Raw genomic sequence first — 27,780 nt, forward strand, 5'->3', positions numbered from 1 at the left:
AGATAACGTTTTTGTTTCATGTTTTATGTGAAAATTTAATCAGCATTGTTATATTTTATAAATGTAAGTGCACATTGATGAATTTAGTTTAATGATTGTACTTTCTTTTTCATTTTTTTTTTTTTTGTTTTATTGTAAATAGACATTGATTCATATGTGGTTTTGTTTAAAAAAATGATAATATTTTAAATGTTTTCATCTTAACAAAAAACAACATTTTGTTTAAAATTTAATATATTATAGATTTCTAAAAAATAAAGTAAAATAGACATATGATATATTAGTTTTGATTAAGATGATAAAAGTAAAATTTGAGATGTGATAACTATGTGTCATCAATTGAGATGCGATAACTAGGTACGACAAAAAACATATATTTTGATAACAAGTGTAAGTTAACAAATTCAAAACAAAAATTAGTTAATCGATGATAAAAATGAAAACTGCTTTGAACATTTCGTAATAGATGACACACATTTCTAACACAAAAAAATATTCTAGCTATGCTCGAGTGCTATATTCTATAATAATGTAACCATAGATCGTCTGTACAAGAATCTCCAACTAGAATATACGTGAAAAGGTGCAACGATGGCAAAAAAGAATTATTGAATCTATTGGAAGTGCCCATAGTCATTAGTCATGATGCTGCTGCTTCATTTTTAAGTTCATATCAGAACAGTTACGTTACTCAACATAGCATAATTCAAACCAAGCTGTCCAAAATTTCTTCGCTTTTTCTTATGTGAATTTACATTTTGTTCGTTTGTTGATGGAGTGGAAAGAAATATTAATGCTGTCTAATAAAGGAAGCAAATAATTCTTTGCTCGAAGATTGAACTTTCTATTATTATTATTATTACTAGATCGAGTCTGGCTCTTCAATGGTCGTTGACGAGACAAAGAAAGCGCTTTGGCAAGTGTAGTAGGCATCTGATCATCATCTTTCACTGTCGTAGCAGCTTCATTTTCTTCGTGCATGAGATAGGGATGCTGGAGTAACATATCAGCCGTCCACCGTTGTTTACAGTTTCGAATAAAGCATTTCTTGATAAAATCCTTACCTTGTTTGGATAACTCCTTAGGTATTGTTGGCATATTATAATTCTTGTTATCCAAAAGTCTCATCATCAATTGTCTAGAATCTATAAGATCATCCCAGACAGATTTTCCAGAAATCATTTTAACCAAAACGCAACCTAACGACCAAATATCATGCGCGTCATTAACTTCATTGCAAACGATGGATTCGGGTGACATATATCGAGGTGTTCCTTTAAACTTTAACGAACTGCAATACCCACCATACTTTCTATCTTGATCATCATCATCATCATCATCATTCCTATACAACTTGCATCTCTCAGCATGTCCGAAGTCAGCAATCTTTAGCTTCATCTTATCATCACTTTGAGGGAATGCAAGAATGTTGTTAGGCTTAAGATCAACATGAACAAACCCCTTAGAATGAACACAAGAGAGACCTTTGAGTATCATTCGAAGATAATCTTTCACCTCATTTTCAGGTAACTTTTCTTTCTGTTTGATCAAGTCGTCCAAAGTCCCTCCTGCAGCATACTCCAACTTCAAAGTGTAAAAATCCTTATCCTGAGGCAAATCTCCTCCTCTTGTTATCTCACTACCTAAATATTGAACAATTTCTGGACAGTTCTTGAACTGTTTCAACACTTGTTCTTCCCATAACAACGAAGAATTATGTCGAAGAGGAGACAGTTTGACAGCAAAATAATAGTGAAGATTCCTACCGATTTTTCTTCTGATGGTTTGTTTTGCTAACCAAACTACACCATCAGAGCCTTGGCCTAAAACCTTTACGAAAACCCATTTCTCCATTATCGTACGTCAGGAGAGAGCTTTGAGAAGAATATGAATGAATGCGAAGAAATCAGAGTGATTTATTTGAGTGTGGAGATTGAGCTTTTTTTATTAAGAAGGATGAATGTGTTTCGAGAAGGGAAAAGGAAAATAAATTTGACTTCCTTTTCCTTATTTGAAATTGAATTGCATTATTATATCAAATTACCGAATCAATTAAATATATTCTTTTTCTTTAACGTTTTGTTTTAAGAATTTTTTTTAATAATGTATTTTTTAAAAATAGGATATAAGGCAAACTATCGATGAAAATAGCCTGATTTGGACAAAGTATATATTAAATAACGTGAAAAAAGAAAATGTGGGGTCCTCGTAGACCCCGTCTACTACTTCCAAGTATCGGGTACGCACAAATCGGTTTATTTTTGACAATATTTTTTAAAAAAATACATTATTAAAAATAAATCTCTCAAATTTATTCCATTTATGAATTTTGAAATTAGTTTTCAAAAATATTTTATTTTCTTTAATATATAAAAAATAAAAATTTAGGGTAAATTGTATAAAATGTTAGTTGAATTTTCAAGCAATATATAAATAAATGAAGAATTATTATGGATGACAAATTACAAACACTAAAAAAGATTATATAGAGATCTATGTTTTTTAAATAGTTTCAATATTTTTGGTATTTTTAAAAACGTCCCCATATAACAATGGCTATTGCAAAATTTGAATTTCAAAATTAGAAAATAAACTTTTTGAAAAAAGTTGAAAAAAGTATAGAAAAATCTACATTTTTAGTCCCCAAATTTTAATAAATATGTATTTTTTAGTCTCTAAATTTTAAAAATCAACTTTTTTAGTCCGCATGTTTAACTTACAAAATGTTATAAACTATTGTATAATACCTTTATTGGGTAATTATAATGGATAGCAATTTTTAGAATAATTATTAAGTATGTAGCAATATTTTTAAAAAATTGCAAATATAACAAAGTCTATCGGTGATAGACTTCGATCATTGATAGACTTCTATGGTTTATCAGTGATAGACCAACATTTACTACATAGTCTATCAGTGATAGACTCCGACTTTGACAAATTTTGCTATATTTGTAATTTTTTTAAAATGTTGCTATATACTTAATTATTTTGAATAAAATTGCTATATTTGCAACTATCCCATACTTATTTGATCTTCGAGTTTTTAAAATGTACAATATTAGTCTCCAAATTTTAAAAAATATGTTTACAAGGTTCTAAAAGTACTTATGTTTGACCTTTTCAAAATAATTATACGATATTTAAAATTTTTAAAAATAGTTTTAGAGAGTATATGAATTTTTAAAATGTCATATAATTAGTATAAAGTTATTTGATGGTCTTTTAAACCTATTTTTAAAAACTCATGAACTAAAAATGTACATTTTAAAACTCGGGAACCAAATGAATCTATTTTTATAAACAACTAAAAAAGATCTATTGTTAAAACTCGGGATCAAAACACATATTCATTAAAACCTAAGGACTACAAAGCTAATTTTTTTAAAAAATATATTTAAATGTATCAATAGAAATTGAAGTAATGCATAAATTTAAACATAAAAAATTTTAAATTAAAAGCTAACTATTAGATAACCATTGCAAAGAAAAATTTGCAAGGAGTATTAAAAAATTAGGCAAAGTTAGGAGAAGTGAATAATCGATCAAATTTAAAATGTAATTATAACTAAGGGTGTGTTTGGATTGCCTTCTCAAATGATTAAATTAAGAAATAAGTTGTTTTGGAAAAAATATCATGTGTTTGGTAATCACCTAAAATAAATTTTGAAATAATGAATTTATAGAATAATGTAGTTTAGGATAAACACCTTAAACCAACTTAAAAAAAAATATATGTTGTGTGTTTAATGGTAATTAATGTCCCTAAGTTGGTCATTTATTTTTACCGTTGTTGGCTTATTTTTGTCAATTGTTTTATGGTAGCCGTTACCAGTTAACTTTTGTCAATCGTTTTTCTATGTTCGATATCGGCCAACTGCTAACGACTATTTTTTTTTTTTTTTTGTAATTGACATTGTTTGACTTCCATTGACCATTGTCGCCAATTTGTGATTATCATTTTACCGTGAATGTGCCCGACTACCTCAAACCACCATCTTCGACGATCGTTGTCGAATTTCTATCAAAATCTCCACGAACAAATTCTAGATATATAAATCTTTGCTCTATTACAAATCAAACAAATTTTTGTCTAAGAACACATTTGAAAAAATAAAATTGCCAAACACCCGTGTTTTTCTTTCAAAGAGTTTTTAGAAAAAAAATATTTAAATGAAAATACATTTTTTAGAAAATATTTTTTTCTCAATTCATTCCAAACCGTCCCTAAGTCATACTTTAGGGTTAGTTTCTACTTCCCAAATTTTATTTGTTTATCTTCTTTTCACAAATATCAATTTAAATTCAGTATCAATTCAAACATTATATTTTAAACTTTGAACTTTCATATATGTATCGATTTAAACCTCAAACGTATAAATTTAAGAAAAATTGTTATAAATAACCAAAGAAAAAAAAAGAAAAACTTAAATGAGCTATAGAGATTTGTACGTATTTTACTTATACTTACACACGCAGAGAAATTGAAGAGTTAAATTGAAACATCTAACTTCCAAGATACTTCCAACCAAAACCTTTGGTGAGGGCAGTTTTTAAAAGAAGAGAAAACAATCCAACTTTTCAACCGTTGAACGACATTAACCAATCAATTACTCGACGTAGCGTTAATCCAAAGCGTTCCCCATCGTCGGAGTGGAGGAACCGATATGGCCGACGACAGCGTCAAGGCCGAGGCTCTGCAGATTATTGGAATGTTTCAAGTTCTTCCCAAATTGGTAGTCTTCGACCTTGATTACACTCTCTGGCCATTCTATTGGTAATTTCTCCCTCTCTTTTTTCATCTTCTATTTCACTTTCTTCCCATTTGTTGACTCAGAAAAACCCATGCCCATTGATTATTTCCCATAACTGTTGCTTCTATCGTTTTCATTTTTGAGCCGATTCAATGCTGCTGTACTTCCTTTTGCACTTGGGGGAATTTTGATGAAATTCTGTTTTCCTTTGCTTTGTTTTCTTTCCCGTTGAATTTTTTTGACTCGGACGGAAAGATTTTTCTAAGAAATGAAAATTGAAGTACAATATTTTATAGATGAATTTCATTAGCTAAGCTTCGTCCCTTCTTCCGTTATTTGTTATCAAGATTATTAGGTTTTTTCATATCTGAACTGATGTTCGTGCTACTTGAGCGAATTTAAATTAAAATGGGGTCGTTTGTGATATTCAGATTTTCTAGCTTGCAGCAATCTCATAGATGAGTTCAATATCAATCTGTAGTTATATCCTCTGTCAATGTGCAAGCTTATGGCGTCTATCGCTTCTTAATATGTAGTAATTTTGAAGTTTTATCTCATCCAAATCATACACGAGTACAGCCACTAGATGTAGGTTTCAACCACCCCACTGCCTGCTTCAAGAGAAAACCAACCCATTTGATAACAATTTTTTTAGTACAAATAGGGGACGGTAATTTGAACACTGAACTTCTTGGTCCTTAACACATACAGATGTCAATTGCGCTAAACTCTTGCTATTTGATAACGATTTTATTTAGTGTTTTCTCTTTTCCAAATGTATGTTTATTTTCTCTTTATTACGATTTTTCACATTTCTTAAGAAAACATTTGAATTATTAGTCAAATTTCAAAAACAAAACAAAGTAACTTATAGGTGTTATGTTACTTAAGAGTTGTGTTTATAAGCAAACTTAACCTTTCAAAAACAAAAAACCAAAATTCAAAGTCCAAATAGTTATCAAATGGGTGAAGAGTTTTTAGCCTGCAGTTAAATCGAGAAAATGTAGAATGTCTCTTACCGTCTCTTATATCTTGGGGTTAGCTGAGGACGATTTGTTAGTCATGCTTAATATGGTTGTTTTTGCGAAAGTTATCTAATCAAGTTTGACCCTAACCTCATCTTTCTATTTTGACAGTGAATGTCGCTCCAAACGTGAAATGCCATCTATGTATCCTCATGCCAAAGGCATATTATATGCTCTTAAAGACAAAGGAATTGACCTTGCCATTGCTTCTAGATCACCAACATCTGATATTGCCAAGACGTTTATTGGTAAATTGGGAATTGAGTCAATGTTTGTAGCTCAGGTAAGGATGCAAATGATTACACATTTTACATTTCTTATTCAGTCATCGTCTATGAAGTTTATTGTTTTTCTTCTGTTACTTTGTGGAATGAGAATTCTCCATTTCTCCTGGAGAAATTACGAGTTCCTAGCACGAATGAACCTTAAAATATTGTAGCTACAATTATACATCAATCAGGAAAAATTGTAATTACTTCCCTAATAGCATTAAAAATGCACTTTATTTCTTCTAACAACCTCCTGATTTTCTAACTGGGGTCTTAAACGAGCATTTATTGCCATTGGTATTTTAAATAATCAGCTTATAGTGAGAGATTTTTGCGTATTAACGCTATCCTGTTTTTCATGCTGGACGATCATTTCCAGGAGATATTTTCCAGTTGGACACACAAAACGGATCACTTCCAGAGAATTCATTCTCGGACTGGTGTACCATTCAAGTCTATGCTATTCTTTGATGACGAGGACCGTAACATTGAAACTGTAAACCCATCTTTCTCATAACTTTTCTTTGTTCCTTGTATTCTAAGATAGTTCTTTGAATTTGCATTGATTGGCATAAGAAAGCATTCTAAGAATGCCATATCTATCTACTGCCATCTTAACAAAGTTTTCTTTTGGCAACTACAGGTTTCCAAAATGGGAGTAACTAGTATTCTCGTTGGCAATGGAGTTAATCTTGGGGCACTGAGGCAGGGACTCACAAGTTACTCCCAGAATGTGAATAAGATTGAGAAGAACAAGAAGAAATGGACAAAGTACACACAGAACTCAACTTCATCAGAAAAGACCGAGTAAACGTGATTATAAACTGTGAGATTATTTTCATTTTCCCTAGTATTTGGGGGGGATTATTATATATTTTCAGATGCGTTTTGTCAACTGCCTTAAGAACGTTTAGCATATATTTATTTAGGCTCCTAGAAACTTAATCCGATAGTTTGATGCTTAAAAGAATATATAGTTGAAGTAGCACTTTGGTTCTTCAAACTCGTTCATACCATTGGCTTAGATCCATCTCTGTCAGGGTCAACAGTATATTTAGAAGCTGTGATGGGAGAACAACAATAATGGCGTTTGTTGGTTATATCTAACTACAAATTATTGAAGTCCGACTGGTTTATGAATTTTCTCTCTCTTGAAAGAAATTGTGTGTGCCTATTTACATTGAATTCTTGGTCTGTTAAGTTGGGTTTTGGTAAAATGTAGGGGAAGGTTTCCTCTTTTTGGAGTTGGAACCATCCCTAACTCAACAATCATTTGAGGTTTTCTGAATCAAATATTCGTTACATAATTTCCATTTTTAACACTTCTATTGAAAATAAATTATGCATTTTCCCTTAACAATGGTTTTCTTTACTCTTCCAAAATTGTGAAGTTTCTCTTCTTACATATAATTTTATTTTGAATGTAGTTATACTTTAGTTATTTGAATCTCTAACCCCAAGTAAAGATAGTATAGGTTAGTTATTATTTTGTACTCACTTTTGAGTACATAAAATGCAAATTATATTAATATTGGTAGAAAATGTTGGTCCAATATATACTTTCAAATTTAATCTCTATACTTCAAAGAAATTTTAAATTCAGCTCCTCAAACTTAAATTTGTTTAAATAATATTGATAATTTTTATGCAAGAAAATACCATACGTATATGTTTCTAACTTACTTACAGTAAAAATTCAAGAGAAATAATCAAAATATAACATTTGACAAAATATTTAAACTTCATAGATGTTTTTAGTGGTTTTGTTTCATGAACTATAAATAATTTATCAATTTTTTTTATTTAAAATTCCTAAACTAAATTATGATCGATTGAAAGTTTAAAAATTAATATTATTTTAAATAACAAAACTCTTGAAAATATCTCGCAATCCATATAGAAACTTAGCACAAACAATTTATCAATTAAAGATAGGCTAATTTGCGATATTTGAAAATAATATTTTAAAAATAACTCTCAAATACACTATCATATCAATAAGTAATTTAATATCAACTTTTATACTATATCATCCAAATTAATTTCGAAAAAATAAATACATACCTAAACCAATTTTAAAAAGAAAAATTGCATCAGATGACAAAAAAAAAAAAAAGAAATAAAGATAACTTATAGCATTTTTTTTGCATATTACAAATATGATAAATATTACAAGTAATTAAATATATTAGATATTAGAGTACCATAATTTGTAATCATTTTGAAATCACTCTCTATTCGAAAAAAAATTCAATTTAGATTTCTTTTTTTCTTTTTATTATTCAAATAGATTGTGTATCCGTATACAATTTCGCCTAAACTAACGTGTTAATATTTTTCTTTTCATGTCCTATTTTTGACATTACTTCTAAAAAACGCGATATTAAAAAGAAAAATTCTTCAATTTACAAAAATCATATTTTAATGCACTCTTAATTATGTTTTCTTATTTGTAATGTACCAAACACATGCATCCGAGGTGTGTGCTGTGATGAAGCGATAAAGCTTTAATCCCACGTTAGTCTTAATAGAAACGACAAATCATATAATCAATCATCGTCGCCGTCGTCGTCGTCATCGAGCAATTTTTTCTGTATATATCTATTTTATTACGCCTTTTATCTTCCTTCAATTCAACAAGATCAGTGAAGAGACAACAATGGAGAATAGTAATACCTCAATCACTGACGCTGCAAACGGAGAGCTCAACGATGGAAAAGACGCCACTAATAATGGCTCCGTCTGTGGTTACGACTCGCTTCATCAACTCCTTGCTGCAAATCTCAAACCTCACATATTTCAGGTCGTTTTTTCTTCCTTTTCTTCTTTAAGCGAATTTCTGTGTGGAAATATGAGCGAAGGGATTACGGAAAATTGTTAATGATCTGTTTGTGGATGTTGATTATTGTTTTTGCTCATTTCTTTGAGCTTTGTGTGATTCCGTACTGTTGGGCGGTGGATTATGTGAATCTGGGAATCTTTTCCTACTTTATCTGAGAGATGCCGCCTGAGTTTTTTTTTTCTTTTTTTTTTTTCTGATGTATTAAGTTTGATCAGTCGCATAAGCGTTTTAGTTTCGAAAGTTAGTTGTTAATTGTAATTACTTTGTTCTCGGTTGGTGGAGATTCGTACAATTTCTTTTTTTCTACCTGAGGAGCCTTTGTTTTGTTGAAAAGAACTAATTGTAGCCAACTGTTTTTCCTTTGCAGCTACTGAATTAGCTATATCTGGTGTATGTACTTGAGAATTCTTGACCAAATTTTGTACACGATCTATTAAATTCTATGTCAACGGGTTAAAACCAAACAAACTTTTTTGTTTATGGTTTTCAAAATCATACTTATTTACTCACATGTTTTCTTTATCTTCTAATCTACTTCCAAGCCAAATTTTGGAAACCAAAAAGAAAGGTACATGCTATTTTGTTTATCATGGGTATAATTAGTTTCCATATGCTCCAGTTCTTAGAAAATAGGAAAAAATCACAAAATCATTATTAAATAGGGCCATGAAGAATTATTGAACAACAATGTGATAGAGTGCCAAGTTTGTTAGATCCACGTAGCAAAGTACTGGAAAACAAATAATCGTGGTGTGTACTTGCTGATTATGACTTTTATATGACCAGTGTGTCTGGTCCATGCTATAGCTATTTTATCTTTATTTGGATTATTATACTATTTCATTGCCTAACAAGTACAGTATTTTTTTTCTTCTTTTTTATTATTGTTATTCCGGTCTTCACTGCTTTAGAAGTTATTAATAAACATTTTTGGCATCTGCTGAAACATTGGACATAATCAGTTCAATTTTTTCTTTCCTCCTCAGGCCAACATATTCTATTGCATTATTGATTTGTGTTCTCCTAGCTTGGTTCTAGCATTTATTTGTTTGCTTTGACCTTCGAAAATATTAGATGATCTTCAACAATGTGTTGCTAATCCCAGGAAGTTAGCCGGTTGCTGTTAGGGCTCAACTGTGGAAAGCCACTTCAAACTCTTTCTCTTGCAGAACCTGTGAATAGTCTTTCTCTAGAGCATGATTTTGACCTCCAGGTAATCACTTGTAGGAGTCTCTTCTTAAGTTTCTTTGTTAACTTTGATCGTGTGTTATTGACAATAGAGAAACCAAATTAATATTTATGTCTCCTTTAGTAAGAGTTTGATTGGGTTCCAGTCTGTTTTACAAGAAGCAGTTAGCAATCTGTTTCTTATTTTTATCGTTTAGTTGTGATGTTGTCAAATGTTGGTAATCCATTATTGTAATGAACCCAAAATCTTAACTCGATGAGTTATGGTAAATTTAATAATATATCAATGCTTTAACCTTTCTCTTCACTTGTGTGCTTGAAAATTGGAGTAAACTCAACAAATGCTTATCAATATTAATTGGAGAGAAAATGACATTACGCATGTTTGAACATAGGATCTGCTACTCAAGTACCATGTTAAATCACTGCTGAATTCAAAAACTTAAGTTGATGGGATGTGTACATTTAATCTTATATCATTACTTTAACATGTTGGATTGCACTGGAAGTAATTAACTAATAATTTGGTTTTTGTGGAGCACACTGAAGAAGTAATGGAATAGAGGACCTTAGACGTAGTTTTTACATAAGTTTTGTTCATATTTATCCTAGAAAAATGAGAGATCAGTGTAGGCTTAGTCTTTTATAATACACATTCATTGCTCTATTGCCCTCTCTTTTCCAAAACATAAAGAGGAAAATAAAAATAATTCAGTGTAGTAAGCCAGAGCTGTTATGGTCATTCTAACACATTAATTATCCAACAACGTCGAGATGATACCGGTAATATTAGGATACAATTGAATTTTTATGGGATTTGAATGCCTCAACTCTGCAAATTGTATAGAGAAAAGGCTCCTCTGGAAAAAATTTATTGTGACCTTCAAACTTCTACTCTATATGTCATAGAAATTACTATATTCACCGTGCAACATTTATGTGGTGGATAGCTCTTGCGGGATTTTCTTATCTTTCCTTTAAATTTCTATGGACTTTTATTGATGTTTATATCTATTGTTCTTTTGAATCATTTCAGGCTTTCCGCTTTCATGCTGACAAGGAATCAGTGAGAGAACCTCGAATAGTAAGGGTGGGTCTTATTCAAAATTCTATTGCTCTTCCTACAACTGCCCCCTTTTTAGACCAAAAGAGGGCTATTCTTGAGAAAGTGAAGCCAATTATTGATGCAGCAGGTGCTTCTGGAGTCAACATATTATGCTTGCAAGTAGGTTATCCTGGCTAACTTCTTTCTGTGTATTTCTACTTATATTTCCTTTTAGGGGTTTTACATTCATAGATATATACGTGTAGGAAGCATGGATGATGCCATTTGCCTTTTGTACCCGTGAAAAGCGGTGGTGTGAATTTGCAGAGCCAATTGACGGGGAATCTACACGGTTTCTTCAGGATCTTGCAATAAGATACAACATGGTCATTGTAAGTTCAATTCTTGAGAGAGATGTTAGTCATGGAGATACTTTGTGGAATACTGCTGTTGTTATTGGTAATCATGGAAACATAATTGGGAAGCATCGCAAGGTAAGTGTTAGTTATGGAGTTAGTTTTCATATCACAATTTCTCGGCTGTAGAAACTATTTAGGTTAATTGCTTTTTGCAGAACCATATACCAAGAGTTGGTGATTTTAACGAGAGCACTTATTACATGGAAGGGAACACCGGCCATCCTGTGTTTGAGACAGCCTATGGGAAAATTGGAATAAATATATGTTACGGGAGGCACCACCCTTTAAACTGGTTAGCTTTCGGTTTAAATGGTGCCGAGATCGTTTTCAACCCTTCTGCAACTGTTGGTGAACTTAGTGAACCAATGTGGCCTATTGAGGTTAGTCTTTTGAGTTGTTTTCATTCGTTTCTTGTTTGTTCCAGGTAACCATTTCACTTATACCACAAATGTCAAGCAAGGCAAATGATTGCAAATTCTTGTTCTCTTTCCTTCCCTTTTGAATTGCAAATCGCAATAACCAACTTTTTCATGACTTTACTTGAACAAGATCTATTCTAGACGTTGAACAACTGTGTCCTTGGAACTTGTTCTAAAGAGAAAACAGTTCTAAGGAGAAAACGTTTGGCTTTTTTGCCTTTGACTTGGATGCTTCAAGTTTGGTCAGTTACATTTTTCGGCTTCAGTTGGAAATTACGAATCTAGTTCCACTGTGATTTTTATTTGAGCAGTCGGTGACTATGATAGCTCTATCCATTTCCGTAGAGAACTCAATATACTTTTTCTGCCCTTCTTATCGTTTGAAATTTTGATCAACATCTTCTGTGTTTGCAGGCCCGAAATGCTGCAATAGCAAATAGTTATTTTGTCGGATCAATCAATCGTGTTGGGACCGAGATTTTCCCAAATCCATTCACTTCGGGCGATGGGAAACCACAACATACAGATTTTGGTCACTTCTACGGGTCCAGCCATTTCTCTGCACCAGATGCATCTTGCACTCCCTCACTCTCCCGTTTCCGGGATGGTTTACTAATCTCTGATATGGATCTTAACTTGTGTAGGCAGCAAAAAGATAAGTGGGGATTCCGAATGACTGCTCGATATGAGTTGTATGCCAAATTGCTTGCTCAGTATCTAAAGCCTGACTTTGAGCCTCAGATCATTTCTGATCCTTTGTTACACAAGAAGAAGGCTTCTTAAAGTATAGTCATATTGGAGAATTTAGAAAAGAAGCCATTGTGTAAGTTAAACTTGTTGAATAATTTTATAATCCAATGTGAAAAGTAAGCTAACTTTCCCTTCTGTTTGTAAGCTTTGCATAATTTACCTGTTCATAGACAAAAATATTTAGAAAAAGAGCAATGAAAGAGGCATGCTGTTAGATGGATGGAAATTGACAACAGTCTCGACTCTTGAGTTGTTTGATGGCTTTTATTTTATGTTTCTTTGGAGTAAGAAACACTTTTATTGGAATAATTTCTAAGAACAGTTTAAGAGAGATAGAGAAAGAGTAGAAGTTTTATTTTATAAATTAGCCAATGGTTTTAACATAACATCACACAATGGGAGAGATATTAACTTGGCCTCTTGGAGTTGGGGACAATTAGGGGCATTTGAGCTAAGTAGTCAGTTGTTATAGTCTTAAGTGTTGGTTATTAATATTGTTTTTGGAAGGGAATGACCTTATGGACAAGACTTACAAATCAATATAGTCTTAGACAAGATTTATAAATTAGGGCATCTGAGACATAAAGTTGGTTACTATAATCTTAGATTATTATAGTTGAGTTACAATAAGTTATGTTTGAGACTTAGATTATTTTAATTTAGAGTGTAAGCTAAAAGAAAATTAGTTCTGCTTTATATATCTTTGTTTTTAATTTTCACATGGTTAGTTTCTTTGGTATTTGGAGTGTCCATGCTAAGAAATTACTATCCTTAGCAAAATTATGACTCGTTTTGGAGGTTCAAAATAGAAAATGAAACCCTTATAGAAACAATTTTGGTAACCGACCTTTTGTGGATGTCATTTCAATTGTCTTTGTTACCCATCTAGCTCTCGAGTCTTCGGTCTTGCTCATTGGCTCTCGCTCTTTAAGTGCTTGCATGATGTTGTAGTGTCTTTCATGCCGGTTTTCTAGGCCCCATTTATAGAACGTTACGGGATTACTTCTAATCCTATTAAGACTTGAAATCAACATTTAAAGGAATCACTCCTCGAAATTAGCATTTAAAGAAACCACTCATTTACTTACTCTATGGGGAAGGAGTGAATCCATCTTATGAAGTTATGCTTCTATCTCCCCATTTAATCAAGTCACATAAATGGTAAACTGATTGAATAGACAACCCGAGCCAATCGCATGAATACAAATCAAAGGGCATGACCTTACAAACAAGAGTTACAAATCAAAGAACACGACCTTACAAACGAGAATTTGTAACTACTATAATTAAGGTTGAATCGTACATGATCATTCCACGAAATATTCAAAATTAACGAATTTACAAATAGAGATTAATTATTTCACAATTCGGTCTAATACAAGCTCTTTGTATTGGATACCGCTCACATATCTGAACAATTTGGATCAAACAATTTGTAACTATTACAAAATGAGTTGTATTCAAAGTGTCATTAACCTTAAATACTTATAGTATTACATATTCAATAATTAAATTAATTTAACTAGATAACTACGAGACTTTATGACATAAATCACATGTTGGACTTTCTTTTTACTCGTTGTACATCAATATTCTCAAGTGTTGCTCCCATGGCTCGATTATTGAGAAAACACTTCTAAACAACATCAAAGCAAACAATTAAAATGTAAACCAGCCTAAGACCCTTGAAACAATACTTTTCAAGTGCTATCACTCATTGTGAAATAGTCCCTCAAGCTCAAGTGTGAATTCCAAGTCCAATAAAACTTATTAGCTTGTCCTTCCTTAGAAGGCCATATATACTAAATGTGGGGGTAAATTGATTGGTATACACAACAATAGAACATGAAAGCTAAATATGGCTTTGATGGAGATGAGTCAAACAATTCAAGGAAAAAAGAAAAGAAAAAGAAAAAGAAAAAGGAAAAACTCCCATTTTGTCAAGATTCTATGTTGAGCATCACCATACAAAAAGGAAGAACTCAAATGGAATTTCTTACCCCAAAACATCATTCCTTATCCTCTCTCTCATACTTCACAAATACAGAGATGAAATCACAAAGTTACAAAATGGGTATCGCAAGTTTCGATCTTTCCACTTACCCATCTCATAGTTTCTAGCCTTTCACTCCCTCTAATCTCAAATTATTCTCTCTGAAAAAGCTACGTACAGGCACCACAGATACGGGTCTCATTCATCCATGGCTTCCATTTCTCCACCCACTCCCCATCAGCTCTTCTTCTCCACCCCAAAATTCCATTACCCAACTCCATTTTTGAAACCATATGCACCATCCCCGCCATCCCAATACCATACCATCTGCCACTGCCACAACCCTGATTCTCCTTCTCCGTCAGAACCTTCCCTTCCATGGGGATGGGGCTCTGCACTTCAGGACCTCTTTCAAACGGCTTTCAGACGTTTCGATTCTCTGGTGAACAACCGTAACGATGGCTCTAAGGACACGCGTCCCAACGGTGAGGCTCTGCAGGGGCGGGGTGTAGTTGGAGCTGACAAGAAAGATGTGGACGATGATCGGAGTTGGGATTGGGATCGGTGGCGCAAGCATTTTGATGAGGTCGACGAGCAGGAACGCCTCGTTTCTTTTCTTAAGGTATTTCTATTTCTATTTCCCTGTTATTGTTGGAGTTTGATGTGTTCTGGTTTGGAGTTTTCTCGGATCGTTCTAATTAGCTTCTGAAATTATTAGAATTAGGAAAAGAGGAAAGAGTTTACTGCAATTTAATAGGAAGAAAAGTATGGAGCAATGAGTGAAATTGCTATGGAGGAGGCTGAAACAGATTAAGGCAAGAAGAACAGAGAAGAATTTCTCTGAATGATTATCGGAGAAAAACTGATTTTATTTCGTTTTTTTTCCTGCGCAGTCGCGTTTAAGTCATGCGGTATATGCAGAGGACTATCAGGATGCTGCTAGGCTCAAGGTAGCGATTGCGGCTTTGGCTACAAACGACACTGTTGGCAGAGCAATGTCTTATCTCCATGTTAGTAAATTTCTCACTCTGATCTGGAACATAATTCCAATATTTGAAATTTTGATATCGATTCTTCTTTTTGTCTGTTTGGCATTATTTTACCGTACCCAGAAGTATTCGTCAGTTGAAATTTGATTTGTAATTAAACTTGGTTGGACCACCTAGAACAAGAAGTATTCCATTTGTTGCTTCATTGATATATTCTCCCATGTCCCTTTTTCTTCTATCACAGAGAGCTATAGAGGAGGAGCGGTACCATGATGCGGCCTTCATCCGGGACAATGCTGGCGCTGGGTTGGTGAGATATTCAAAGAGTTTCAAAATAAAGTGCTGGCTATAATATGTTCATCCTCACCCCCTTTGCTCAGTCATTTGGTCCTTGCAGTTTGTGCATGCCTTAAAGATTTTTTGGTTGATCGTTTAAAAAAACGTTCATGTATTTCAAGCTGGTTGTACTTCGTTTTTGTTCAGTTCTTTTTTCTCGCAAGCCTGGAACTAGTTGTTACTTCTTTACTTTATGGTCTTTAAAGTAACTCAGGAACCCTCTCACTGGAGTCAGCCATTTGCTAAATGAGTTTTATGATTAAGATATAAGAGCAAGAAGTTTGACTTTCTTGGTGATCTTTTTCCAATTTTATTTACGTGCTATGATTGTCTTTCATGATTAAGTAATTACATCTGGATGCTCTTCTTAACAAACTGAAACAGGTTTCACATTTATATTACTACACAAATTTATGATTTTCTACATTTGGTTTCATCCTCTCAGGTTGGATGGTGGTCTGGCATTTCAAAAGACAATCACAATTCTCGTGGTCTGATTATTCGAATAACTGCTGAACATGGAAGATACGTTGCTAGAAGTTACAGTCCTCGGTATGATTTTGTCCTTCAACTGTATTGCACTACACAGTTCTTTTTTTTTGGCAATTATACATGTCTTCTTTTGTCAACTCTTATCTTGCTGAGGTCATCTACTTTATAAAATGCTCCCCTAAATATTTTTTATTTGCTTTTATTTTTCCAACTTTTGGTGATAGTGTGTATTAATTCTTTCGTTTGATTGTTCATTGACCGATGGAAACCTCTATTCTACTATTGGGCATCAAACTTTAGCTTTTTTATTTTTATTTATTTTTATATTTTTTTTGTGAAAAGGAAACACACTTTTCATTGATTAACGAAAAGAGACAAAGTCTAAAAAATTACAAGGAAATATGCAGAAAGAAATACAACCAATGAACAAAATAAAGGTCTAAGCTATCAATGAGACCAAGAACATGAGGAGAGAATCCAATAGTGATACAAATACAAAATGACCCTAAAGTCAAAAATAAGATAGTGAACACAAAAACTGCTGATTATTCGGAGGGAAGATTAAAGCCAGCCAATTCATTTTGCAGTAGAAAAGCTAATGCTTTCTGAAAAGTCTCAATGATCCTTGTTTTTAAAGACTTTATAATTTGCTGCTGCAGTAAAGAAATCTTGATTTTTGTTTCTCAACTTCCTCAGACAGCTTGCCACAGCTGCAGATGGTGTCCCCTTGTTTGAGATTTTTCTCAGAGTGAACAAAATGGGCGAATATAAACAGCAGGTACCTGTCTTAAAGCATCTAATATTATTTACTGTGCAAATAATTTTTTTTTTTTTGATAAGCTTACTAACATAACATGGTGGGTCAGCCGTAAGTGTTGTAGAATTAGAAAGGGACTTAGAATGTTGGTCCAATGATTTTGAGATGATCTCAGACCCTAGGATTAATAGAGGCAATGCCAACTTTTGATTCAATCGGTCCTGAGTAGCATTCCTATTTACTTCTTGTCTTATTTTAGAGTCCCGTCTTCAATTGTCTTATTTTCTTTGTGCATTGTGTTGGAAAGTTTTTACTTTCAATTCTGCTGCTACTTTGCTAGGTGATCTGTTACAGCCAAGCAGATTCGACCACACACATTTATCAACTTACATAACCCAGAAATGTTGGTTATGAGTCTTCGTTTTTTCATAACAAACTGACTTAATAAAAAGCTTGATGCTGAGTATTTCTCAATTGCATCTTTTGGTGGCTTGTTGAGGTTTGTGCAATTTTCTGAGGTCTTTGGATTGTGAGGAATAATAGATTATTGTTAGGCTTAGGGGGTTTAGATGTCTAATGAGGACGTGTGGGTTGTTAGGTTCTATGTTTCTCTTTGGCCTTGTTAAGGTTTTTTGTAATTATCTTATAGGTTTTATTTTTGCTTGATTGGTTTCTTTTTTCCCTCGCCCCATTCTTAGATTGGCTCCTTTTGTTGAGGGCTTATTTATTTATTTCCAATGAAAGCTTGGAATTGCTTAAAGAAAATTATCTCTTAAATGCTTCTTTACAAATGATTGATAACTGTCCATGCATTCTTTATCGTCATACGAATAGGTTAGTTTTAGATTGAATATTTAGAACCTGTTTTAAAATGTTATAACGGCTACAATTGGCTACTCAAGGCATTCTTTTTGGGGTGTTCAGGCTGTGTACTTGAAGCGAAAAGGAGTTTTATCTGATAATTCAAATGGTCCGTTTAAAGGATTAGATTCACCTAGTGTATTAAATCCCTTGGACCCCATTGAAGAAAAAGACGATCTTTTCATTATAGGTGGTGAAGAAGCTGAAGATGTTGACATTAGGAGTGAAGATTCTGATATAGCTGTTGGATTTCCAGTCTTTCAGAATATCTTGAGAGATATGATTCCTGGAGTGAAGGTCAAGGTTTTGAAGCTGTCAACTCCTGGAAAGGTTGACAAAGACGTGATATCTAAGGTGATTGAGCAAATAATTGAGGAGGAAGAAGATGAAGAAGAGGAAGATGAGGACGATGGAGAAAGTGAGAAAGATACTGACTTTGAAGATTTAGAAGTGGAAGATAAGATTAAGGATGACCACCAAGAGAAAGATGCTGGCTTGGATGCTGATGATGGTTTCCTTGAAAATCAGGGACGAAATGAAGTTGCCGTCAAAATCATTGTTGGTGGTTTAGTGCAGAAGCTTTCTGGCGGTGTTTCTTCTAAAAATGTAAGAGTGCCTGCAAAATTAGAAAAGAAGGGGCGTTCTTCATTTTCTTTCTCCATTGAGAATGATGTGAACGAGCATGACTCCCTTGGAAAGGAACTAAAGTCAGTGGATAGGAAGTCCAAGCCTCGAGGTCAAGGTAGCATTGACCATGTTATGCTTGATTTAGCCAAATTTGTTGGCAAAGAGAAGATACCGTTGAAGGTTGGTTTAAAATTCTTGCATGTTAATATTGTAGTTGTTGGTCAGTTTAGCAATCCTTAGGTGGTAAATTTTTTAGTCTTACTTAGTCATGCCTTGACCCTCTTTTTCCTTTTGTGCGTTATGAACTTGTTTTTTCAGGCACTCAAAGATTTGAGTGAGTTAATAAAGCTATCCATCAGCCAGGCACAAAACTATCAACCTCTTTCTGGATCCACCAGTTTCGATCGCATTGAAATTCCCACTTCTTCAGATCCTCTAAATGGTATTGTTCTAGTATTTTTCTAGGGTTATTTTTCCATTCAAGTATCAAAAATAGCTCACATCGAGGCATCATGGAGAAATCATTCTTTTTCAGGACTGTACATAGGGGCACATGGAATATATACATCAGAAATTATTCATCTAAGACGCAGATTTGGTCGATGGCAAGAGGACGGAGGAGGGGATAAGGAGCCTTCAAAGCTTGAATTTTATGAATATGTAGAAGCCTGGAAAGTTATTGGGGATCCATACGTACCCGCTGGAAAGGTAATTGGCTAATTGCTCATTTCTCAGCTTTGACATTTTTGTAAACGGAAACCATTGAGTTTGCCTCCAAATATTTGAATGCACATGTTTCTTTTATTTGTTTACTCGGATATTCCATCAAAAGTCTTGTGGGAGTAGTATTGATTATTGTCATGGAATTTCAGGTGGCATTTCGGGCAAAGGTTGGAAAAAGATACCAACTTCCTCATAAAGGGATCATTCCCGAAGAATTTGGAGTGGTAATTTTTATTCTTTATCAACTAAAATTTGATCCTTTTGTCTCCTCTTGACACTGAATGTTCTTGTGGCATCTTTGGTTTGTTTTATCCTAGGTGGCTAGATATAAAGGACAAGGTAGGCTAGCTGAGCCAGGTTTTCGCAATCCACGATGGGTTGATGGTGAACTTGTTATTCTTGATGGAAAGGTTTGGAGTTCTCTGTTTATTTTATTTTTATGATTTCTTAATCAACCCCTTCTATATATCTTTGGGTGATGTTGTTCCATCTGTTACAAAGCTTGAGTCTAATCTATCCCCTTCTGCAGTACATCAAAGGGGGACCTGTTGTTGGATTTGTTTATTGGGCTCCTGAATTTCATTTCCTGGTGTTTTTTAATCGGTTGAGGCTGCAAGAGTAGATTTCATCTTATTTTAACCTGAAATCTTGTGCTTGTCAATTCATTTGTGCTTCCACCGATTCTTTAAGGGTAAGATCATCCTTCTAATTTATAACATCTACATCTTTGCACAGTTTGGGTACCTTTCCTAACCAATTAATGATCTCAATTGGTTACACACACATATATAAACATGATCTCAAAAAGTTTAGCATGTGCTTATTAAAAAATGTATTCATATGTGTGTAATGTATGGTTTTTGCTCTTATAATATATTAAGGTTTTTCAAATGTTACTACTTACGTCTATTTCTTAACCTAACTAGTGTTAGAGCTAATGTGTCATTGTACCCGTGTTGTATCTCTGTTCTTTTGTTTATGTTTATGTTCTTAGGTGTGTGAAAGCTTGTCCCTAGGTAGGGGTAGCTCCCAGGATAGTGAAGGGTTGAAGTAAGGCACCCTCTCCAAATCGCACAGAGGTGCTTTAGTACAAGTGCACACACAAATCAATGTGCTTTGAAGCCATGAAAAATTTCTTAAATACTAGCAGGAAATTTTCTACTTTCCTTGATTACCACAAAAATTCCATTTTCTTATAATTTTATTATTTTATATACTTTTCAATGCATCAAAAAGTACATACTTTCTCTATCGTGCTCTTCAAAAAGTGCACATGCATTTTTCTTTTCGCCTGGCAATTAAGCTCTAGAGAAGGCTGTTGCATTGTAGTGTCTGTGACTTGAACTAAAAAAAACGTTTAACGATCCAGAGTTAACAAATCAATTGAAAATTTAGAATTTCTATTGGGTTGTTTTCAAATATAGCAAAATGAGCTAAAATAATTACAAAATATTGCAATATTTTAGATTCTATCGATGATAGATACTAATAGAAGTCGATTTCTATCCGGATCTATCATTTATAGATTATGAAATTTTGCTACATTTGTATATATTTTCAACTGTTTTGCTATTTGAAATAATTTTCCATTTCTAAATTAAACCATCCGAAAACCTTGTTTCTTTGAAAATTTTCTGCGGAAAAGCTTAAAGGAAGTTTTTAATTAGATGCCATAAGTTCCTTCCATGGTACTCAAGTTCTACATAGCATTGGTTTGAAAGAGTTCAATGGTTTTTGCATAATATGTCCATTCCATGGTTTGTTTTATTTCAGCTCGATTTCAAGCTTCTTCACGTTCCATCTGCATTGTTTTTAGTTCTCCTGCTTAGTCTTTTTCTTTTCCCTTTTAGTTTCCTTGTACTTTGATCATTAAGCATTAGTCTCCTTTCTTTCCTTAATCAACGAAAAACTTTCTTCTTCTTCTTCTTCTTCTTCTTCTTCTTCTTCTATCAAAGAACTCATTTAGATGTAGCCTTATCCGTTTATCAATAAAATCTTTTCTTATATTGAAGAAGAAATTGCCATTCATATAAACCATAGTTGCATTCTTGCAGTGATCTTGATACTTACCATTTTGTTCTCATTTTTTGTGATGTAGTTATGGTTATATGGCAGTTTTAGAGGATTTAAAGCCCTCGTTTAAAGATAAGCAGTTTAGCAGCAGGCAAAGCGAGCCATTGGTTATCCAACTGACTTATCACCCTTGTCTGACAAACTTGATCACCAAAGCTTGGTCCACACTGACACTTGGTACTCCTGATTTCTTCCTTCTCTGGGCAATTCTTTCCCTGCTTTTGTATATATCAATCTGTTCTCTTGCTCCATCAATTCTTAACCATCGAGTTTTGTGGTTTGAGATATCACTTAGCCATACTTATTCATAAGCTGTAGTAGATTGAGATGTCATTTGTAAGACAGGTTTTCTGGAGGTTATCTAATTGTTTGTAACCACCTTAATCCACTTTGAAGTCTGGAACGATAATCGTCATCTGTTAATATTATGACAAATTATTAGTATTTCGATGAATCGTGCTACCTACCACTCTTGTAATCTTCTTCGTGCGTGTTCACCTTTGGCCTTGCTTGGGTTTAGGGTAGGCTTAAAATGTCCACAATCACGGAAATGATGATGTTTCAATTTTATGGGAATATCGTAAAATGTTGATGTGGATAAAAGTATCCAAAAATGTAACGTATATATCGATGAATATTTAAGAGAAATACTATTGTAAATTATTTAATTAGTAAATGAATATTTGAACTATGTTCAAATATAGAAAATATAAACAAAAAAAATAGTTATAAAGTATAGCAAAATGTCATGTTTATTTATGATAGATTGTAATTGATAGACACAAATAGTAGTTTATCTTGGTTTATCGTGATATCACTGTTAGATAAATTGTGTGATGTTTTGTAACATCTGTAAGTATTTTCTAAAGTTTTGTCATTTAAGATAATTTCTTCAAATATTTATATTTTTAAATCGGTTAAATTGTGTATTATTTATATCATATTTATATTAAGAGAACATTTAGATTAGACATATAGAATTGTAGATGTATCTGAGGAAATTTAATTGTATGATTATCTAAAAGCATATGAATTAGTTCCTAAATTTTATTTCATTTTATTCTTTAAGCTTTTAAAATTAAATCGTTTAGTCTTGTAAAAGGATCGCCATCATTTTAGTTCACTGATTAACATGCTAGGTGTAGAAAGGTGTCGAATGGAGTTATTAAGTTAAAAGCATATTTAGTTTGTAAAGTGCTAAGTTGTTTAGTTTAGAATTAGGAAGTTTATGTTGTTGAATTGTTTCGTTTTAGTTTAAAAAGTCTATCTTTGGAATGATAACAAAGATCAAGAGTTCATGTTTATGCTTGCACTTTATTTTTCTCTTTCGTACAATTTTTAACTTTTTAGTTTTAAATTTTATTTTCATAGTAGTAGTATACAATTAGTCACTAATTAAAAAAAAAACTTAGCGTTTACTAAGTTATGGAGATGTGGTACACATATGAAATAGAGTGTCTTATAGTTTACAACATATACATCATTTTTGTGGCAATGATAACTCACTGTATAATATGTCTATAGATACCGTTCACGAAGAAGACTATAGATCCTCTTCTTTTAGCGGGAGTTCCATACTCAACGTTTGGAAGATCAAGATCATAGTTTATTTATTTGGTTACAATTCTTTAACGTTTGGCATTAGAGAGGGCGAACTACTAGTTAAGCATGGTGGGTTTATATGTTGGTTCCTAGTGATATTTTGTTGGCTATGATTGCTCCTCTTTCCTTAGCCATGTACAAGCCTACATGATGCATGAACTCCTGCCACACAAAAACAAACTTAAATAGTTAAATCCTATACTTCATATTGAAGAAAAAAGAGTGCATTTAAATAGTTAAAAAGAAAGGACATAGAATATTTGCTCTAAAAGTATTTTCAAATTTTGGGGGTTTTTTTTTTTTTTTTTTTTTTTCTTTATCTTATTCAATTCAGTCTTCTGTAAAGACTAAATGTTATTGAACAAAGCAACATATGGGAAGCCACTTAGTGTGAGGTTTTGAAAGAAACAAAATTGAAAGACAAATATAAATTTTATAGCATATGTGAATTTTGAAGGAAGAATCGTTGATTTTATGGCTTAATGTATTTGCAAAAGTAAAGGGGTGGGGGAACAAAGTACTAAATTAATTTAAAATGTAATTTCTAAACCTAATTTTTCTTCCCAAAAATGTCTTAGACACATAAAATGTGTAATTAAAATATGTTTGAAAAGATTGGGGAGGATTTGGAATAGGAGGGATTGTAATTTATTAAAATACAAAAGATAATTTCGATGAATTAAAAATTCAGTTTACTCACATTTCGATTAATATCAGTCTTTTCTAGTTCTTCTATTGTTGAAAATTATATATCTTGATCTCGTCACTTTCAATTTTAAACATACATTTTAGTTTGATCTCATTACTTCATATTATTTTCTACTTCGTTGTTTAATCACAATGACAAGAAATGTCAATATATTTTAAGAAAGTGTGAAGTAAAAAAAAAAAAAAACAAAGACAAAGACAAAGAGAAAAGGGTTTTACCTGAGGATGGGGGAGAGCCGAGTTGGTGTCTTTAGCAACATGAAGAGGGACATCAAAGGTAGCACAAGCTCGAGAGTACAGAACGACATCGTTTAAGGGATGAAGAAACCCTAAATTCTTTGCAGACATAGTCGAGCACACAAAATCTAGCACGCAAATGTCCGTACATATTCCAACCACCAAAAGCTTCATCCATGAAATAAGAAAGAAAAAGAAAAGGTTTTTAAAATTCATACCAAATATAATCACATCTACCTTGTTAATAAAATTATAAGTTTTATAACCATTTGCTTCCATCATCATCATCATCGTCAAGCAAAATTACAAATTTGGTACTCATTCCTTAAATTTTGGTACTCAGGATTATAAAACATCTTGAGTTTGAAATGAAAAGCATTGAAAATGAAGAGAGAAGAGTAATGGAGAATCGTACAGATTTGATGTGATTATTTTTAATCCAATCGACGAAAAGGTTGGAGCCATCAGGCAGGAAGGAGCCCATATATCCATCGAAGCAGCCCTTTCGCCTTATCGTCACGTTCGCCTCCTTCTCCATCCATTGCAGAGCTGCAATGAAAACTTTTAGTATTTTTGCATGTGAAAAAAAAAGAAGTTAATAAAATTTTGGAAGTGTCTTAACACATCCATGAATTTTGAATATTATGTCTAACAGATTTATGATATAATCGAGCTTTCTAAAAGATAACTGTTTCTTGTTAGAGAATCGAATGCAGGTGTGTACAAATTCTTGAGTATTGTCCATCACAAAAATGTTTGGCAACGGGACTTTCTCCATAAAGATAATATAGAGATTTTCAAATAGTTTTAACTATTATAATGGAAGACCCAAACACAACCGACTACAGTAAGACGAGTTGGACACTCAAACAACCCCTTAAATAATGCATGCCGAATAAACCAATTCATTTACAAGCTTAAGAAGCATATACTTTGTTTTAAAATCATACATTTCACATCTCTCTTTAAGATTAATCTAAATTTGAGAGGTGAATTACTTAGGAAATTTGTTTGGTATCATTTAGAGAGAGGGGAAGACATGCCTGGAGCCAAGTTCGATTCATGAGAACCAACAATACAGTGAGGAGGATATGGTTTCTCAGGTTTGTTTGGTTGGTGAGAATCAATAAATGCCATCACAGGCCATTTCTTCTCACAGAAAATCCTTGCAATTCTTGCTGATTCTTCCACCATTTCAGATATCTGTCTATTTGGCTCTCTTGGTGCCTGCAATTTAAACACATCCCGAACTCCAAATATTTCAGTATATACACAATGGTTTCTCTTGCTACATCAATTTATATGCCTTTTTTTCTTTCACAGAACGAAGCAAATGTGTGTTGGATTATCCTAATTACAAGTAACAACAAATAGGAGAGAATGCAAATACAGTCACATGTCGGTTAGATGTGTAAAAACCATTATTGTTATAAATAAAAAAAAATTCAATAATGTTGTTTCTATTTACCAGGGAGATGTGATTTTTAGAGGGGTCTCCCAGATATGCAACCAAAGTTTCATATTTGTTAGGTAATGGATGATCATCATGAGTTTATAAGTAACGTCAACTATCTCTGTGATGATACTAGAACTTTTAGGTAAAACTAAAAGCAAAATTATGAAAATGTATGTCTAAAGTAGACAATATCCTACCATCATGGAGATATCGAGAGAATTGTTGTCCCTAACATGTTTCTATAAGTTCAACTTTAGCTTTCCTAACTTGCATGGCTGTAAAGAATCGATCATCGAGCTTCCTTCTTTATTTGCCTTTTCGTAAAAATGAGGGTTGTTTTGTGGAAGGCTAGAGATTTTATGGAGTCTTTAGAAGTGAGAGATAATATATTTTGCTGGGAGGAAGAAATGTTATAGCGATATTTGGCTCCTTGATTAGATCCCCTTTTTCGTGGGTTCTCTTCTTTGTATGCTATTGCCTTCTTTTTTTTTTCTTTCTTTCTTTTATTATTTCTCTGCTAAAGTTTGATGTTTCATTGAAAAGAAAGAATGGAAAAAATAATTTACAAGAAAACTAGGTGGACTTAGTAGCATCAAACAGATTATATTCCAAAAAAGAAGCAATAAATCCCAAATCTTTACTCAATTCTTTTGTAAATTCACACAAAGGCGCATAACATCAATACAAAAATTACTTTTTCTTTCAAGTAAAACCACAAAAGCATTTCATCAAACAGATGGTGTGCAATACATACATATAAGATCAAAAAATCAATAAGTGAAGAAAATTTTACCAGATTTCCAGCGCCAACGGTGCAGAAGCCATTGATAATATCAACGAGAACAAGACCGTTCACAGCATCTTCAGCCAAAACCACAGATTCCTGCTTCAGTGGAATCTCCTTCTTCAAAACATCAATGGAGCTCGAAACCATCTTTTTTTAGGCAACTGTTCACACCCATCAATTGTTGTTGAGTTGGCTGTTTACTTTAAATAATTGCAATTTGATCATGAGTTCAACAAGTCAAAAGAATGTATAAAACGTCAATATATATCTTTGAAATTTTGGATCTCTCTTTAGCGTCAAAGAAGAAATCTCTTCCATGACTATCTATGATGACATGAGGCTTCAATCATATCAAACAAAAATATCTTCAATTTTGCATTCTTCAATGCAAATTAAAATATTTTCAAAATTAATAAATTAACCTAAATTCATTCCAAAACTTGGAATTAGTTTAAAATTGATGCATTTATAACTACCGAAGTTTAATTCGAACGAATCACACTCTATATTTCGATATATCAATCAATTGATATAGACATTCGCTTTAATTGTGTTATAGTTGACATTGTTGTTCAATTATGACGACTATTACTTTTATTTTTATTCATTTTGATATAGATTTTTTATGTTTGACAGCAAATATAAGTTATTAGCTAGCCTGTTTTATTTTTAAATTTACATGATTTAAATGGTATATAGATTGTATTTAATTCATTGTATCAATCGTAATTCATATTCTTATATTAGTGATTAATATCTCTCGTTAAATGATGGAGAGGAAAAGACAATGATATTTATAACGATATTTACAAGTTATAAAATTGACATTTTGATTGTATATTAGAACTAATTTACAATGAATTGCAAGTAGGTCATTAATGCATCAAATACATCATGATGAGCTCCGATCCAACTGCAATACCAAGCATTCGAAGGGAAAATCTCGAGATCTCATTTTCAAGGTTTAAAATGTTTTTTGCTTTACTACTTAAAATACAAGAATTTTGACATTTTCAAAGAGTGAGAGTGAAAGTGACAGTGAGAGTAAGAGAGCGAGATTGTGTGATAAAGGGAGAGAGAAGAGCGATATGTGAGGCCAAGCTCCAAAGAGCGAGAGTAAGAGAGCAAAACCATGAGAGAAAGAGAGAAAGGGCAACAATCAATGAGGCGAAGCCCGAAAAGAACGAGAATAGCAAAGCAAGAAAGGGCCTTCTGCATGAGGGAAGTCCCTTTTAGCAATTTCTCCCAAATTTAACATTGGGAAAGGATAAATAAAACTCATTTTCAGAACAAATTTACACAATCATTTCCAACAGGAATCACAAACATCATGTTACTAATTACCAACTTTAGCTTACCTAACCTGTTTTGAAGTGACGAATGACAATTCCAAGTCTCATTCTCATCTCTCATGAAATATGGGTTCCT

At 32.8% G+C, this 27,780-nt stretch overlaps 5 protein-coding genes across 6 annotated transcripts; 3 read left to right on the top strand and 2 right to left on the bottom strand.

Annotated features, from left to right (window-relative positions):
* Window positions 1-741: 741 nt before the first annotated feature.
* LOC103495681 (mitogen-activated protein kinase kinase kinase 20-like) lies at window positions 742-1,854 on the bottom strand. Its single transcript, XM_008457308.2, has one exon. It carries the CDS (start codon window positions 1,852-1,854, stop codon window positions 742-744), a length of 1,113 nt encoding a protein of 370 aa, XP_008455530.2.
* A 2,587-nt stretch (window positions 1,855-4,441) lies between these two features.
* Window positions 4,442-7,188, top strand: LOC103495389 (uncharacterized). Its single transcript, XM_008456927.2, has 4 exons — window positions 4,442-4,777; window positions 5,891-6,062; window positions 6,428-6,544; window positions 6,692-7,188. Exons 1-4 carry the CDS (start codon window positions 4,668-4,670, stop codon window positions 6,857-6,859), a joined length of 567 nt encoding a protein of 188 aa, XP_008455149.2. The 5' UTR covers window positions 4,442-4,667; the 3' UTR covers window positions 6,860-7,188.
* Window positions 7,189-8,476: 1,288 nt separating this feature from the next.
* On the top strand, window positions 8,477-12,937 carry LOC103495390 (beta-ureidopropionase). The gene is made up of 6 exons (XM_008456928.3): window positions 8,477-8,851; window positions 9,996-10,103; window positions 11,115-11,303; window positions 11,390-11,617; window positions 11,698-11,922; window positions 12,376-12,937. Exons 1-6 carry the CDS (start codon window positions 8,708-8,710, stop codon window positions 12,742-12,744), a joined length of 1,263 nt encoding a protein of 420 aa, XP_008455150.2. The 5' UTR covers window positions 8,477-8,707; the 3' UTR covers window positions 12,745-12,937.
* Window positions 12,938-14,325: 1,388 nt separating this feature from the next.
* LOC103495391 (protein EXECUTER 1, chloroplastic) lies at window positions 14,326-22,016 on the top strand. Of its 2 annotated transcripts, none has more exons than XM_051083930.1 (12): window positions 14,326-15,326; window positions 15,598-15,714; window positions 15,938-16,003; window positions 16,475-16,581; window positions 17,218-17,299; window positions 18,203-18,946; window positions 19,085-19,208; window positions 19,302-19,474; window positions 19,639-19,713; window positions 19,807-19,899; window positions 20,019-20,180; window positions 20,484-21,517. In XM_051083930.1, exons 1-11 carry the CDS (start codon window positions 14,913-14,915, stop codon window positions 20,109-20,111), a joined length of 2,088 nt encoding a protein of 695 aa, XP_050939887.1. In that variant the 5' UTR covers window positions 14,326-14,912; the 3' UTR covers window positions 20,112-20,180; window positions 20,484-21,517. The 2 variants fall into 2 exon arrangements, with proteins under 2 accessions (XP_050939887.1, XP_016901737.1); XM_017046248.2 differs by lacking the exon at window positions 20,484-21,517 and adding an exon at window positions 21,588-22,016 and having other exon boundaries at window positions 14,330-15,326.
* Window positions 22,017-22,957: 941 nt separating this feature from the next.
* Window positions 22,958-26,826, bottom strand: LOC103495392 (nicotinamidase 1-like). The gene is made up of 5 exons (XM_008456931.3): window positions 26,359-26,826; window positions 25,153-25,336; window positions 24,525-24,658; window positions 24,092-24,277; window positions 22,958-23,326 (listed from the first exon to the last, which is right to left on the bottom strand). Exons 1-5 carry the CDS (start codon window positions 26,497-26,499, stop codon window positions 23,240-23,242), a joined length of 732 nt encoding a protein of 243 aa, XP_008455153.2. The 5' UTR covers window positions 26,500-26,826; the 3' UTR covers window positions 22,958-23,239.
* Between the last annotated feature and the right edge of the window lie 954 nt (window positions 26,827-27,780).

Source organism: Cucumis melo, chromosome 1 (genome assembly GCF_025177605.1).
Source record: "Cucumis melo cultivar AY chromosome 1, USDA_Cmelo_AY_1.0, whole genome shotgun sequence".
Classification (NCBI taxonomy): Eukaryota; Viridiplantae; Streptophyta; class Magnoliopsida; order Cucurbitales; family Cucurbitaceae; genus Cucumis; species Cucumis melo.

What these genes read in the sequence shown, in the direction of transcription:
- LOC103495389 (XM_008456927.2), top strand. Translation starts at nt 4,668, where the DNA reads ATGGCCGACGACAGCGTCAAGGCCGAGGCTCTGCAGATTATTGGAATG. An exon ending in AGTCAATGTTTGTAGCTCAG is followed by an intron (nt 6,063 to 6,427) that starts GTAAGGATGCAA and finishes GATCATTTCCAG; the next exon opens with GAGATATTTTCCAGTTGGAC. An exon ending in AGGACCGTAACATTGAAACT is followed by an intron (nt 6,545 to 6,691) that starts GTAAACCCATCT and finishes TGGCAACTACAG; the next exon opens with GTTTCCAAAATGGGAGTAAC.
- LOC103495681 (XM_008457308.2), bottom strand. Translation starts at nt 1,854, where the DNA reads ATGGAGAAATGGGTTTTCGTAAAGGTTTTAGGCCAAGGCTCTGATGGT.
- LOC103495392 (XM_008456931.3), bottom strand. Translation starts at nt 26,499, where the DNA reads ATGGTTTCGAGCTCCATTGATGTTTTGAAGAAGGAGATTCCACTGAAG. An exon ending in CCGTTGGCGCTGGAAATCTG is followed by an intron (nt 25,337 to 26,358) that starts GTAAAATTTTCT and finishes TTTAAATTGCAG; the next exon opens with GCACCAAGAGAGCCAAATAG. An exon ending in AAAATAATCACATCAAATCT is followed by an intron (nt 24,278 to 24,524) that starts GTACGATTCTCC and finishes TCATGGATGAAG; the next exon opens with CTTTTGGTGGTTGGAATATG.
- LOC103495391 (XM_051083930.1), top strand. Translation starts at nt 14,913, where the DNA reads ATGGCTTCCATTTCTCCACCCACTCCCCATCAGCTCTTCTTCTCCACC. An exon ending in ACAATGCTGGCGCTGGGTTG is followed by an intron (nt 16,004 to 16,474) that starts GTGAGATATTCA and finishes TCATCCTCTCAG; the next exon opens with GTTGGATGGTGGTCTGGCAT. An exon ending in AAGAGAAGATACCGTTGAAG is followed by an intron (nt 18,947 to 19,084) that starts GTTGGTTTAAAA and finishes TTGTTTTTTCAG; the next exon opens with GCACTCAAAGATTTGAGTGA.
- LOC103495390 (XM_008456928.3), top strand. Translation starts at nt 8,708, where the DNA reads ATGGAGAATAGTAATACCTCAATCACTGACGCTGCAAACGGAGAGCTC. An exon ending in AGCATGATTTTGACCTCCAG is followed by an intron (nt 10,104 to 11,114) that starts GTAATCACTTGT and finishes GAATCATTTCAG; the next exon opens with GCTTTCCGCTTTCATGCTGA. An exon ending in AACCAATGTGGCCTATTGAG is followed by an intron (nt 11,923 to 12,375) that starts GTTAGTCTTTTG and finishes CTGTGTTTGCAG; the next exon opens with GCCCGAAATGCTGCAATAGC.